Genomic DNA, 14,564 nt, shown 5'->3' on the forward strand with positions numbered 1-14,564 from the left:
GCACTGAACTCAAATTGTGTCTCTTCTTTTACAATATCTTTTTTTTCCTCTTTTATTAATCATCAAATTATGAATAAAAAGATGAAGTACACATCAAGTCACACAGCAGAAATAAACACCATGCGTTGTAAGCTTCACAGAATCAAATACAAACTGATTGTGAAATAGTAAAATACCCCCCCCGCTCCCGAAAAAACAAAAACAATATATACATATATATATATATATATATATATATTGAAATTATATTGATGTGTTAAATTTTGAGCTTAGATTTAAGTATTCCTCAGCTTTTTTAAATCATAAACATTATTACAGGCCTGGTTGCTGTCTCTGATGTGAATAAACTCGTCAGGGCTACATTATGTTATTTTATTTATCAGTTTTTGCAAATACATTTATTTGTCTTTCCTTTTTTTCAACTGTGAATGATTATCATACGCGATGACGTATTCCAAGGATCAACTGTCGAATCCTGAGGAATCGAACAAGAACCGGAAGTTCAGCCTGTGGAGAAAAATGTGATGTTTTGTGTCTGAAGTTATTTAGCTAACGTCAACTTCTATGATCTTTGCAGGAAGACAAAGTGGTTTATTTCTGGAAGGAAGCTGCTGTCCTCCTGGTGCATCACCTCTGATATTAGTTTGTCCTCCGGGACGAATCCGTCACTTTCTCTGAGAACCGGAACAAAGTCTCAGGTAACGTTCGCCCACGACCCGCAAAGCTAATGCTAACGCTAACTAGCCAGTGTTGGACTGTGTCGCAGCTTTACATTTAACCTCGTTGGTGTCAGAGGATGCAAACAAGTAAACAGCGTTTGGTAAAGCGAGGTAGCGGCAGCCATCACTGTTTGACGAGTTAAATGCATCTCGATACAGCTACAACGCCAGGCTGGTACATGAACCATGCTAATGTTAACTCAGTTAGCTGTTATGTGTGGGGGTCTTAACTCTGTTCAGTTTATATTAGTGCACAATGATTTAATGTCCACACAGTCTGGCTGCTCTTATCAGCTACTAGTGTTCTCCACGCTCCATATCAAATGTTATTATACTGGTTCTCCAAGAAGCCTGGGTTCATTGATTGTTTCTTTTTGAGGAGACTCGTGTCAAATTCCACTCTCTTATTGTCATTATTTATGATTTTATTTATGATGAAGTCCACTAGTACTATAGTACAGGTTGGTCTCAGTGGGAATATGAGGCTGAGCTGTCTGCTGGGTGGACATGGAGGAGACAGGGGACACATAACACACAGGAGGTAAATCTGAGGGTGTCAGGGTCTCATATTTCTCTGCTTGTTTTTACTGAGGAGCCCTGAACTCTTTTCACACAGCTGTGTTTACAGTGGGATCCCTCCTGTGTTCGGTGTGGGATATGAAACCGTTCACTCTCCTGGATGCACGATGAATAATATTTGGTACTTGCGAAACCTCGGCCTTAACAGCTCGGCTGCATTTGAAAAGTTAAAAAGAAGACTGAGTGTAGAGTACAAAGAAGGAGAGTGAGTGTAGATACACACCTCAGAGGTGAATGGACCTTTTGGCCACGTCAAAGAAAGTGAGGGGTAAAAAAGTCCTGAATCTCTCCACCAATTTATCCAGATCCGCTCCAACATTTCATGGAAACAGGTTCAGTGGTTGTTGAGTAATTCTGCTGAACGACTGACAAGCAACAGCAACTAAAACATACCCTCCTTGGTGAACTTATAAAATGACACTAACATCTCCAAAAGTAGCTTTGTTGACTCATATTTTGCTGAATATTCATTAAACTGTGGTTTTTAATTATGATTTTTTTTGTGCCCTATCAGCCAGGATGGATCCAGCACTACTGAGGGAGAGGGAGCTGTTCAAAAAAAGAGCTCTGTCCACTCCAGCTGTAGAGAAGAGACAGACATCAGACTCTCACAAGAAAAAGAAGTCCAAAGCAGACAAGGACGGATCGTCAGGGTCCAAGCACGGCGCTGGTAAGTGAGGCAGGCAGCTTTAAAAACGGGTTATCACGTGTTTGATTGGTACCGCTGTCGTGAAGGGTCTGTGCAACATGTATTACAGTGCTTTGTACTGAAAAGAATACTTGTACTACTTTTCAGTTTCAATAGGGATGCATCTGTCAACATTTATATAACCAACACTGTCTCATTATGTCAATGGCTGAGGCAAAGCCATTCAGTAAAGTTTCCCAAATTTCTAGAGAGTGCAATTATATGAGCCCCTCTTATTCACAGATTTTGCCTTGTGTCATATCATTCTCATAATTTCCCTCCTCTCCTCCAAACTAAAAATGCTTGCATCTAAATACAGGGTATTTGTTTTAAAACTATTATTTTACAAGGAGCAGTAATTCACGAATCAAGATACTGTCTGAATATAATACAATATGTCATATATAATATGACAAACAACCAAAGAATAGAGTTTATATTCATCATATTACCACTCTCAGTATAATTACTGAATAATCTGCTTCTTTCAGCAGAAAAAACAAAATACTGGTACATAATTCAGTGACAATTTATTAGGCATTTTGTGGTAAGGCATATGAAATTATACATCGTCCTTAATATGACATGATAAAGTACATCACTGTGCAGCAACCAACTGTCAGTCATCAAATAATGTTGTAATGCTTAACATGTTAACAGCACAGTTACACAATTTACTAAAGAGCAGAAAAACACAGGCTTTATCCAATGCAAAGATGATATCCAACTTAAAGATTATGTCTTTGCTGCTTGGGAAACAAGAATATGCAAATTCTTCTTTGTGTACAACATTTTACAACCTCTCGTAGATGGTTCTCTGGATCAAACAGGTAATAAGTATGTGCAGTACTCACAGGGCAGGTGTCGCTGAACAAGAAAACTTGCTTTCTTTTTTAAATGTATGATATTTGTTCCGATTAGTGTCTTTTCTTTAAGTTAATATGTTTGGGCTTTTACTATATAAAAGAAAACAAAGTAAAAACAAGATTATTTAAATTGTGTATATATATTTTTTTAATCACTCTTGGTGTCATTTTCTACTCTGGTGCTCTCTCTTTCTCCTGATTATTTTCTGGTGTAAAATATGGCTTTCAGGGTCTGCACTCTATGTTAAGTGGTAGTGAATGTATATGTGTGAGCGTTTCCTCATAGACAAAATAAAACAGCTATTAAGACTCACTCCAAATCAATGAAACACTGCCCCCTTCTTTTTTAATGGTATCTGGGCTCCCTTTTCAACTGTGAGCATCTGAACCACTATTACATTGTTTTAGAAGTTCATTTCTCTGTGCGTCGAGGTCAGCGCCTGTGCTCTTGCCCGGCTCAGCAGTGACCCCCGAATTCCTACAGTTCCTTTTCGTCGTCATGGCCGCCTTTATACCACCTCAGTATGCGATTCTGGCTCCTTGCAAATGCTGGTCATGAGCTTGCTGCAGCTCCCCGGCCCCTCCTCCTGTAGCTGGTGATGTGTCTTCTCTTTGGCGCAGCACCCACAGTCAAGTAGCTCGTAGAGCACGGCCAAGGCAGCCAGAGACAGGACAGTGAGGATGAAGAGCAGGAGGATGACGAAGCACGCCACGTTCCAGCCGTCGTGGAAGGGGTACACTTCCTGGACTTGCAAGGAGACATGGGAAAGAGAGACTGCCTCATGGTGCCATGAGAGATTACTTGGGTTTATAGTGGCAGTGAGGTTGGCCATGATTTCTCCTTAAAAGCAACAAAAACAGAGACAAATATTAGTATTGAGTGTGGTTCTGCGTTTCACTTTAAGGTGGTGACGGCAAATTCAAGAGTATTGGTTGTGAAATACTTGTTTCCATGGTGAAAGAACGATGAATGAATTCCCCTTTTGGCCATTACATTTAAGATTGTCTTTGTTGTCTGAATGTGATGCAATATCTTAAACCTGACAGACTAGACAGTGTCTGCACCTCTAACAACAATAGATATTAGAAACGGTAAAATGTCCCACACCAGAGTATCTCCGCCAAGGCCCAGTAGTCCCTTATGAAACCACATTTAAACATGCACTAAATTGCAAACACTCATAAATATCAGTCTCCTTAATATGCCAAGTTGTTTTCATCAAGGTCCATGAATTATTCTTCAAGAAACTGAGGAAAATGTTGAAAAACGCCCTATACTACTAACAAATAAATGCAGACAAAAACATAACCTCCTTGGTGAACGTATTACTGTCTCTATGGACCATGTGCACTGCTAATAGGCTGTTTGTAAAAGACACATCCTCACTGGAGGGCACGGACTGAATGGGGAAGCCATTTGCTCTAAAGGGTTTCTGTTGGGTACTTTGCTGTAATGTAATTATTTTAGTACTACATCAGTAGCAGTCATAGTGTCATGTTGTAAAAAGGAATTGCAGTATCGACCTATTCACAGAATATACGAGTCTACGTCTGTCAGAACAAGAAGGACTTGCACGTGTTATTGGAGAAATTGCAAATAATGTTACAGAGCGAAACCTGACTGAGGCCATAGATCGGATGAGTGCACAGTGAGATGTGGCATCTAGTTGAGGAACTGCAATAAAGAAATGAGGAGAATGATGCATGTTGTCAGGCCATTTGTCTTTCTTCTGCAATACTTTCACATTTTTAGCCAGCGCCTACCATTTTAAATCCTCAGGGAGCAGTGCACCCGTCTCTCTGCCCACACACACATACACACACATGCATGTTTTAAAGACTCACACAGACATTTTTATTATTTATCTACTGAGAGCAAGGCAGCTGACCCAGATTACTTGAGTCAACCACTAAAAGAGGCAGAGAAAAGAGGGTCATGCTTCTTTTTACAGCATCCTGTCATTTTACTGTCTTTTTCTCCCCTTACACCTTAAACTGGACTTTTGTATGTTGAATAGATTTGGGACATCTTTATACAACCTGGATGTTAAGTTGATTGGTTTGATTGTAAAGATTACATAAAAACTACTGGACAGATAGAATTCTGTGAAACTTGGTGGATGGTTGTGGTATCGGTCAGAGAAGAACCTATTACATTTTGGTGCAGATCTAGATCCGGGGGCAGATCCAGGAATTTGTATCACATTGTATCACATTGAGCTATAGGGTGTTTTTTGACATTGTCGCAGATTAATTCATGAATCTTGATGGGAAAGAATCAGGTATATTTAGAGGTATAATATCTACAGTAGGGGTGTGTGTGCAATTTGGTCAATTTTGGTGCCTGATTGAATTTAAGGGGACTATTTGGCCCCGGTGGAGGTGTGAGCTCTACTTAATGCCATTCTAGTTGGTTTCTTTTTGTACTCTGCTTGACATGGGGTTAAGGTTACTTTTCGTTTTAAAACATTACCAACAAATATTGCTCTGCACGTCACCATGTCAGTCAAATGTTTTGTTTTATTGTTTTATCAAGAACATTCTGTGAAATTTCAAGCACAGGTTTAGTTTGGTTGTGTTTCCCAACATGACAATGCATATGTGATGTGTGAAGTTGGTTCAGAAAATTTGAATATTTCACCTATTCTTACAACAATTCCTACACAGTGACAGATAAGATTCTTAATGAGCCGCACCCCAGCCAAGCTTTAAAAGGTGCTGTGGGACTAGATGTTGTCCTCTGGTTTCACAGGCTCGCTAAACACACAAACACACTTGCACACTCCTAATGCCCCCTGCTTGGCGCCTCAGTGCTGTCAGTACCATCAGTGATTTGTCTTGAGAGCTGCAGCTTGTATCGACTCATGCATTTTCCACAATCACAGACGGACATGATGCACATGAGTACACACACAGATACAGACACAGAAACAATAATACTTGCTATACTAGTGGCATGAGTGCATACGTACAGATCCATGATTATCTAATCCATTGCGTAGCTCCTTATTTTTGCCCTGAATGTTTTAATTTCGATGTAAAGGTCTTAACTTAGTTGTTGTATAACAGACATCACTGCCTGAAACGGTAATCGCAATATTAGATTATTCAAATGTAGAAGGAATTGGCTGCTGAAATAGATTTGCTGCATTAAAGATTATCATCATTATTCACCAAAACCCCTCAGTCATAGCTGCACATTAAGACCGAGAACAGCCCGCAGCTTCAATTCACACTGTGGATCGTTGATGCCACACACCCACACAGACACACACACACACACACAGACACACACACACGATTCCTAGGATGCTATTCTGAAAAATATGCAGACTCACCTGTGTGTCTGGATCAGTTCTTTAGAAGATGCAAGTCAACAGATGCTCTCTCCTCTTCTCGGTGCTCCACCTATCGCTCTGTCTCCCACTCTCGCCCTCCCCCCGCGTTCACTCCTCGACCTGTTTTCCTCCTCTAGCACTCTCGTGCACTTCCAGCCGTCGCTCGTGCACTCCCTCCCTTTGCTCCCTTCCGCCACTCCTTGCAGCTCTTCACGTCTCAGCTGAGCGGCACAGGCTCCTCCTCTCCATCATTGGCTCTTTCCGTCTTTGCCCTGCCTCTGCACCGTTGGTTAACCAGCCTGTCACAATCTCGGCGTCGGGCCCACGGCGCAGCTCGCAGCGACAGAAGCTCCCGCCCACACCGTGAATCATTCATGAGTCAGTGTGTTTTCAGCCTGGATTGGCGAGTGCTGACTCCAGACCTCAGACAGTCTCCTGGGGGTTGGAGCAGCATTGTTTTACTCCCAAGAGAGACAATGGGACCATCTGGCTGTTCCTCTAATCACTCTTATCAAATTATGCTCTCATACTGCTCCAGCTGTATTTTTAGAAGGATGTTGAATAAGGCAGGTGATTATCTGTATTTTCCCTGAAAAGAACAAAATCAACAATAAATTGATGCCACTAACAAGCTTTGTTACCAAAACCTAACATAGTAGTGATGGGAATTTTGGCTCTTCAATGGTAGATGCTCTGTTCCTTTCGAGAGCCAATCAAAAGTACAGCTCATCTTTCTTTCTTTTTTTATTTGAAAGGGAGCAGGGGTTACCAGGTTTTGTTTGAAATATGATATATATCACTGATATGATACTGATGGATTTGAAGTAGAATCAAACTTGGACATCCCACCAGTTTCCTTTGGCATGTGTGAACTAGATTTAACTGAACTAAATGTCTTTTCCTTGATCTAATGTTAATCATCTGTATTGTTGAGATTACACAGGGTGATGCCTTATCAATGTAATGAATGAGGTTGGAGAAGATGCCCGGCCCCCTTTCCCCTCTCAGCAATGAAAACCATATGTTCTCACTCTTCATGTGAAAGGGGGAGGGGCTTTTCACCAAAACCTGTAGCTCCTATTTATCCATTTGAATAACATTAAAATATTTTTACTTAACTGCTCTTCTTCTTCTTCCTTTTTTCAGAGTCGAGTAATGGCAACATAAACATCAAAGCAAGCTCCGGGTACAAATTTGGCTGCTTGGCCAAGATAGTCAATTATATGAAGGTAAGTTTCCGTAGAAAATGTCTCTTTAAAAAAAAAAAAAACTTGTAATTTAGTGGTGAATGTATTAATCCTTTTCTCTGCAAACAACCTCTGTCTTAGACATTTCAGCTTCATGGGTGTCTCCTCTCCATGCTGCTTTCAGCTGTCACAATAGCCTCTGCATGATTCCCAGATTTTTTAACATGTCATCTCCATCAAAGCTCTTGAAAAGCTTTGACTTGTCTATTGTGTCAACCAAGTGAGTCAGTTGTGTCCCCTTTGTAACATTTGCTCCCCGGCCTTCCTTTTGGTTTGTAAACAGCTTGTTCCTCATGCTGTGGCTGTGCAGAGAGGCTGCCAGGCCCCGTCACACTGTCTGACTCATCCCTCGCGGCAAACTCACTCTCAACTTGACAGATTTTCTTTGAGTGTGCGCCTTTTTGTGCCATCTGTTGAATAATCGAAAACAGAGTTCAATCTTAAAACCTGACTGTTGGCTGAGAGGGACAAAATTAAACTTAACTAAAATTCTGTCGGAGGTGTAAGATGACGAGTTGCTCAGATCGAATGAGTGCTAAAGAAGTTTAGTTTTTTACTGTGAGTGTATTTTCTGTTTGTAAATTCATGTGCTTCTCTGTGCTTCACTCTCAGACGAGGCATCAGAATGGTGACACGCACTGCTTGACCTTAGAAGAGATTCTGGATGAGACCAAGCTTCTGGACATCAGCATGAAGCAGAAACATTGGCTTATGACTGAGGTGTGTTTCTTAAGTTGTATACAACCTTTGTATTTATCATCAGGAGTACGTTTGTCCTGCACCATTACACTCAGCAATTTTACATCTGACGTTCTCAAATTATACTTGATTGCCCTAACGGACATCTGTAGGCTTCCTTCTCACTTCTATATCATCATCCAGTATGTAAGATAGAAGCCACAGATCCGCAACAAATCAATAACACATACCTTCTAGTTACCTTTATAACCTAAGGAAAAGAGATGGTGTTTTATGTAAATATAAAATATACGTTTTCAACCTGATTTTGAAGTTTATATTTTGTGGTTTACTACTTAACCAGTGAGCTTAGAATTGGGAATTCACTGCTGTACATCTCCCTGCAAATGTCAGGCTTTGGTCAACAATCCGAAAATCGACGTGCGGGATGGAACGTATGGCTTCAAGCCCAAGTACAACCTGAAGGACAAGAAAGCCTTACTGAGGCTGCTGGACAAACACGACCAGCTGGGCCTGGGAGGAGTGCTGCTGGACGATGTAGAGGAGGGGCTGCCCAACTCGGCCAAAGCCATTAAGGTAACGCATAGTAAATATAATGTATGGCTACACAAAGGCTACATCCACACTGCTACGTTTTAGTTTTGAAACACCTTGCTGCTGCTACAGTTGCACCTGCCGTCAACACTACTTCGGAGTTTTCCTGCATTTAACTAAAGAAAGTTTCAAATCACTGTTGGACCCATTTTAGTTATAAACTCCAGTCTCACACCTTTTCTATCTTGTGTGAATATTGAGTAATGAGCACTCATGTGGTTGTTCACAGGCTTTGGGGGATCAGATCATCTTTGTGACGAGGCCAGACAAGAAAAAGATCCTCTTCTACAACGACAAACACTGTCAGTTTACAGTAGATGAAGGTGAGAATTCGTCTTTCTCTGTCAGTTGTGATGTGTCAGTCTCTGTCTTGGCTGTCAATGATCCTCCTACACAATTCATTTATCATCAAAATGCACAACAACCAACACCTTTTTAAATACACTCATCAAATCAAAATGTGTAAGCCAAACGTTGGTGCTTTTTCTTCTAACAGAAGATTCTGTTAAATTCTAAATTGGAACTGAGGTTCACTATAACATTGTTAACATTAAGTTGTGATTAACTAGGAAACCCAGGTTTTTAATTGCTCTGAAACGTCTGACTTTAACATGGAAGATTGTCAAAACAAGCAAATTCGGCCTCACGTTAAAGTCGGTTTATAAAGGTGACTGATGCACAAAAAGAAAATGATTCCCAAATGCTCTATATTCATTATAGATTTATATCAAATGTATTTACCAGCCATATTTTGGTATAAATTTTTATGTTCATAAATGTATTTGGTCAAACTCATGAAATTATTATTACGTCTGGGTCTTCAGTGTATTTCTCTCTCTGTAAAATGCAGAATTTCAGAAACTGTGGAGGAGCGTTCCAGTTGATTCCATTGATGAAGAGAAGATCGAGGAGTACCTGAAGAAACAAGGCATCTCGTCCATGCAGGAATCGGGACCAAAAAAAGTGGCGAGTGACTTCTGTTTTCACATGTTTGATTTTCAGTCTCACATCCTGAACTTTGAATGGACTCGTCCTGATTTGTCACGAGAAATGAAGACAAACATTTTCATATTGAATACTGACATTTATACTTACTACATTAAGCGTCATAATCAGCGATTGTGTTTCTGTGCAGTTGCCAGTTCAAAAGAGGAAGAAGCAAGGTGGGCAGAGGAAGAGACACTTCAAGACCCACAACAACCATTTGGCCGGGGTTCTGGAGGATTATTCAGAAGGTGTTCCTGCAAAGAAGTGAAGTCCCTTCACTCAGAGGAGCAGCTGAGTCCCTTCATCAGATGGGGACTCTGGCCACAATACAGTACAAAGACCTTTGCTGGGTGTTAGGTCAAACAAACTGGCTTCTTTTCCTTCTTTGCACCCCTCTCAGTGATCAGTGATCGTGTATTACATGATGTGAAAAGCACCCGTGTTGCGGAATCCTTTTCAGTTTGTTTATTGATCAGTGATGACTGAAGGACACCGCAGGGGAAAAAGAGTATTGAGACCATTGAGGACAGTGGATGCTCTTAAGGGGGCGCTGTAACCTTACTGTTAAAATGTAAATGAGTTGAAGTGTGTAAATACTTTTTTTTCTTTATTTTACTTAGAGTACTGCAGAGAGGTGTGTATGTGTGTGTGTGTGAAGGTTTTATGTGACATGGCACCAGTCGTCTGACGGCTTCCTTTGATCAGGAACTGCAGATGTTTTGTTGTGCAGTGCATCACACTGATGTCTCTTATCCAGCAAGAAACATCTCGGACATTACCTTCTGTGGAATTAAAAAAATATTTAAATTCTTTTAATTTGCAGCACCTTGGCATAGCGGTTTGAAATATGGAATTTGTTTTGAAATTGTTTTAATAAATTACACTGTTACAGAATAATGGATGGTTGCTCTGAAACGTCTGAGATATATATATATACACACACACACACACACACACACACACACACACTGTAGTGGTAACACTTCTGACTGAATTACCATTTTAGTTTCCAACATTGAGTATTTAGTTGTTGAATATGAATTCAGGTTATAAATCAATGGTATTTCTTAACAATTATCATTTAATACTGGTATTTTCCTTTTTCAAAATGTGGATATATCTATGGTTACTCTTACTGTAACTGCAATATTAGACATTAACTATGTGATTATAAAAAATGTATAATACACACTTCTTTGATTTGAGGTTATCTAATTTATTATAGAAAAGCACATCAGCACAGCGAAATAAAGATGAAATGCTTAAATCTGTTTCAGTTAGAGTAGAAAATATTAATCGGCAAGTGAAAATACTTACTGATGAAGCCAGCTGCTTATTATATATGATTATATACATTCATGCTTCCTTCCAGTAAGCGCTAATCCTGATAAGGTTTTATTAGCCATTTATAATTCAACTTAAAAACTAGAAAGCTAAATTTTAGCTGGCGGTGTGGCCTGCTTTGACCGTTTTCTTTAAATGGTGGTAGTTAGGCAATATCTTCATCAGGAAGTCGAGCTGAAGAGTCTGGGGCTGTGAAGGCAACAAAACAAATGTTTATTAACGAATGGTGATAATCACAATGTGTGTGTTTCATAATGCTTTGCCATCTGAACATTTTGCACCAACTCAAAACCACTAGACAACTGAAATACTAAGATCTCAACTTGAACAATTTGAGGAGACTATGGAAGAAAATGACAAATGGAAATTTAAATGCGTATCCTGTACCACAAATTGTGATATAGTAGATTTAACTTGTGATAACCATAGCCCCACTTTTCTTCCTTAAATGCAGATTATTGCAGTAATGTACAAAAACTCATAAAATCTGCTTGAGTGCAAAAATTAAGTTTTATTTAAGTGGAGGGTCATAAAAACATCAGGCCCGGGATGTTTAAGCTAAACTTTATACTTTTATGTAATTAGGTCAAACTGTGTTTTCAATGCAGCACTGTTAAAAAGACGATTACTTTTGATATGTACACGCAGGACCTTTTGGACATAAGCTTCTCTAATGAGGTCACAGGACAGACTGGTCAGAACCCTGATCATATTAGCATGACCAAATGTTTCAGTATGTACAGTATGCACCTGCTAACACTCATGTTTAAGCATATTTAGATAATCTGTCTCTAAGGTCATAGTACTGCCGCACTGCTCAATCCTTAGTATTTAACATTGTACTTAAATACATTAGACACAGTCAAAGTACACGTTCACATGCAGTATTATCTTAAGATAAGGCGGATGTAATAGCAGTAAAACCTCTACAACACAATCTACACATGACTGCTTTATTTATGAAGTTGAATTGCTAATTACAAGCACAGGGTATCCATCTCCACCCCAGGATGTAGGCCAGGCGTGTGTGTGTGTGTGTGTGTGTGTGTGTGTGAACGTACCTGTGGTCTCTCTGTCTGAACCCGTCTCATACACCCGGAGCCATAGATGACCGTGTTCTCAGGTATGACCTCACACGTGTTGACCTGACAGAAAGCTCCGATGATACAGCCACTGGTGAGGATCACATTCCTACCGACGTCAGCTAGGAGGGCGACACAGATGACATTTGATACAGTTGGTGATGGTGTTCGTCTAAATGCTCCGACCTCCTCAGCAGATGTGGGTTTCACTTGCTAACATCGCTACACAAACACACACTGGAAGCAACACGAACATCCCACCTTTAGATTCGATCACATTGTTGTCCCCGATCTTCAGAGCTTGTGATACTGTACGTCGTCTGTCAAGGCAAAGTTATGCTTTTGGTGGCTAAGAATCAGAATCAGCAGATTATTAAACCTTAAAATCCCCTGAATAATACGATGAGACTGCTCGGGCTAATAAAAAGGATACCACAGCCGACTTCAAATACATTGTTGATGCCGATGGTCATTGTCTTTGGTTCCACCTCCGAATCTGGTGTGATGTTTTCTGGGTAACTGCAGGTGGGGCAGAGCAAACGGGTTGGTGGTTATTATGATGCAGGTGAGGAGGAGGATCACAAATCAGGCAGCTCATATAAGAAGATAAGAGAGATGTTGTTTCCTCTGTGTCTCAACCTCAGCTTGTAGGGTTGATTTCTCTCCAATTCTTTCCTCCCTTCACTGGCTGCCAGGTTTTTAGATTCTTTTAATAACTTGTTAAATAACTTTTCCATCTCAGCATGGTCTGGCCCACAGTTACATTACAGACCCACTCACTCCTTGTGCTCCACACCATTATCGAAGATCTTCCAACAAACAGTTGCAAGTAGTTCCTAAGTGGGTGACAAGGCAAATGTGATGCATCGCCTAAGGAGATTAGACTTTCCATCTATTTACCTGATTTCAAGTTTTGTTTAAAACATATTTTTATGATAAAGCCTCTAATGCCTGATTCTAACTGCTTTTAACAGTGTTTTGTTTTAGTTTTATTTTGTCTTATGTTGTTCTGTGTTGTTTTAAAGCACTTTGTAACCTTGTTAAGAAAAAAGGTATTATTATGATTAGTAGTAGTAGTAGAAGTAGAAGTAGTAGTGGTAGTAGTAGTAGTAGTAGACAGATATGTACAGGAAACCTACCTATTGATAATCAGAGCTTGCTCCTCGATCAAATTGCCTTCTCCAATCACTATGGGTCCTGCCTCTGCAATAATACGAGCTTTTGGGTGCACCACTGTTCTGGGGCCTGAGGAAACAAGAGGATGACAAGTGTGTCAGTGGCTCCAACAAAGTCGGACTCGCATAGATGTGCGGGTTTGTCGCTAAGACACCAGTGTCCAGTAGCGAGAGGGGGACATCTTACCGATGGTGACATCTCCTCTGATTTCACACTCCACACAAACTACGGCTCCGGCGGCTATTTTGACACTGCAACACAGAAGAGGGACAAACAAGGCGTGGAGGTGTTAGCTTATGTTGCTATGGCTAACCCCTCGGAAAAGCCGATAAAACTAGCAACATGTCCACTTCACTGTGGCTGTGGAGACACTGAACTTTGATACTGTTGTTATTTAATCAAGCGGCCAAACTTCATTGACATGTTATTACTCGCGTTACCTTTTCTGGGCACTTTGTTTATCTGTCATTGTGACGAATGATGTCCGGTGAGAGGCACTAGGGATTAACTCGGTTATCGACTAGGAATCCTTGCTATGATCGCGTCTGCGCATGCGTCAATTGGCAGATTTGATGATCAACGTTATTTGATTTGATTAGATTGTAATTAGAAACAGCTCAGTGCGTTTTCGAAGCTTGAATTGTTCCTTGTGCTGAAGATCTGTTTTTAAACTCTGCTGTGGAGTTGAGTCATGTATAGTCCACTGATTCGTTGAAATATATTCATGTTACCACGGCAACAGGGTCCGCGCAGGAAGTGGAAAACATGTGCAGCTGATCATGTTGTAGTCCTATGGTTGAAGTCCATGTCTGGAAATGTGTCTTTAAGGGGATGTTTCTGAATCTGAATCTGTCATGTACAGACAATCAAATCCACAATGAAAGATCGATACAATTAAATCATACTAATATTCAATAAATATCAGTGAAATAACATAAAAGCAAATGAGTCAAATTAGTTATCAAAAAATTAATATTTAAAAGGTAGTCTGGTCACTATTAACCCCTTAACTTCATATTTATTAGGGTTCTCTCCAAATGTTCATAATGTTATGATTAAATTACAAAAAAAGTGAGCACACACTATTGTTTTCTGACCCCAAGTAATTTGACTCGTTTGCGTTTATGTTATTTCACTGATAGTTATTGATTATTATTTAATTTGACTGATCTTGCATAGTAGATTTGAATTAGATTGTCTATGCATGGCTGATTGCCACACACACACACACACACACACACACAC

The 14,564-nt window shown here is 40.1% G+C and overlaps 3 protein-coding genes across 5 annotated transcripts; 1 reads left to right on the forward strand and 2 right to left on the reverse strand.

Moving 5' to 3' along the window:
* The first annotated feature begins 468 nt into the window (after positions 1 to 468).
* gtf2e2 (general transcription factor IIE, polypeptide 2, beta) lies at positions 469 to 10,614 on the forward strand. Of its 3 annotated transcripts, none has more exons than XM_034586965.1 (8): positions 469 to 698; positions 1,813 to 1,968; positions 7,337 to 7,419; positions 8,050 to 8,157; positions 8,530 to 8,712; positions 8,960 to 9,053; positions 9,581 to 9,696; positions 9,866 to 10,614. In XM_034586965.1, the coding sequence occupies exons 2-8, from the start codon at positions 1,818 to 1,820 to the stop codon at positions 9,983 to 9,985; spliced, it is 855 nt and encodes a 284-aa protein (XP_034442856.1). In that variant the 5' UTR covers positions 469 to 698; positions 1,813 to 1,817; the 3' UTR covers positions 9,986 to 10,614. The 3 variants fall into 3 exon arrangements, with proteins under 3 accessions (XP_034442856.1, XP_034442865.1, XP_034442847.1); XM_034586974.1 differs by having other exon boundaries at positions 470 to 698; positions 9,581 to 9,692; positions 9,862 to 10,614; XM_034586956.1 differs by having other exon boundaries at positions 471 to 698; positions 9,581 to 9,700.
* Positions 3,175 to 6,583, reverse strand: smim18 (small integral membrane protein 18). Its single transcript, XM_034587000.1, has 2 exons — positions 6,191 to 6,583; positions 3,175 to 3,693 (listed from the first exon to the last, which is right to left on the reverse strand). The coding sequence occupies exon 2, from the start codon at positions 3,683 to 3,685 to the stop codon at positions 3,362 to 3,364; it is 324 nt and encodes a 107-aa protein (XP_034442891.1). The 5' UTR covers positions 3,686 to 3,693; positions 6,191 to 6,583; the 3' UTR covers positions 3,175 to 3,361.
* A 302-nt stretch (positions 10,615 to 10,916) lies between the features above and the next one.
* On the reverse strand, positions 10,917 to 13,891 carry LOC117762581 (dynactin subunit 6-like). Its single transcript, XM_034586987.1, has 7 exons — positions 13,760 to 13,891; positions 13,506 to 13,570; positions 13,283 to 13,388; positions 12,577 to 12,662; positions 12,405 to 12,452; positions 12,123 to 12,265; positions 10,917 to 11,250 (listed from the first exon to the last, which is right to left on the reverse strand). The coding sequence occupies exons 1-7, from the start codon at positions 13,786 to 13,788 to the stop codon at positions 11,158 to 11,160; spliced, it is 570 nt and encodes a 189-aa protein (XP_034442878.1). The 5' UTR covers positions 13,789 to 13,891; the 3' UTR covers positions 10,917 to 11,157.
* Positions 13,892 to 14,564: the final 673 nt, after the last annotated feature.

The sequence above is a fragment of the Hippoglossus hippoglossus genome, chromosome 1 (assembly GCF_009819705.1).
Source record: "Hippoglossus hippoglossus isolate fHipHip1 chromosome 1, fHipHip1.pri, whole genome shotgun sequence".
Lineage (NCBI taxonomy): Eukaryota > Metazoa > Chordata > Actinopteri > Pleuronectiformes > Pleuronectidae > Hippoglossus > Hippoglossus hippoglossus.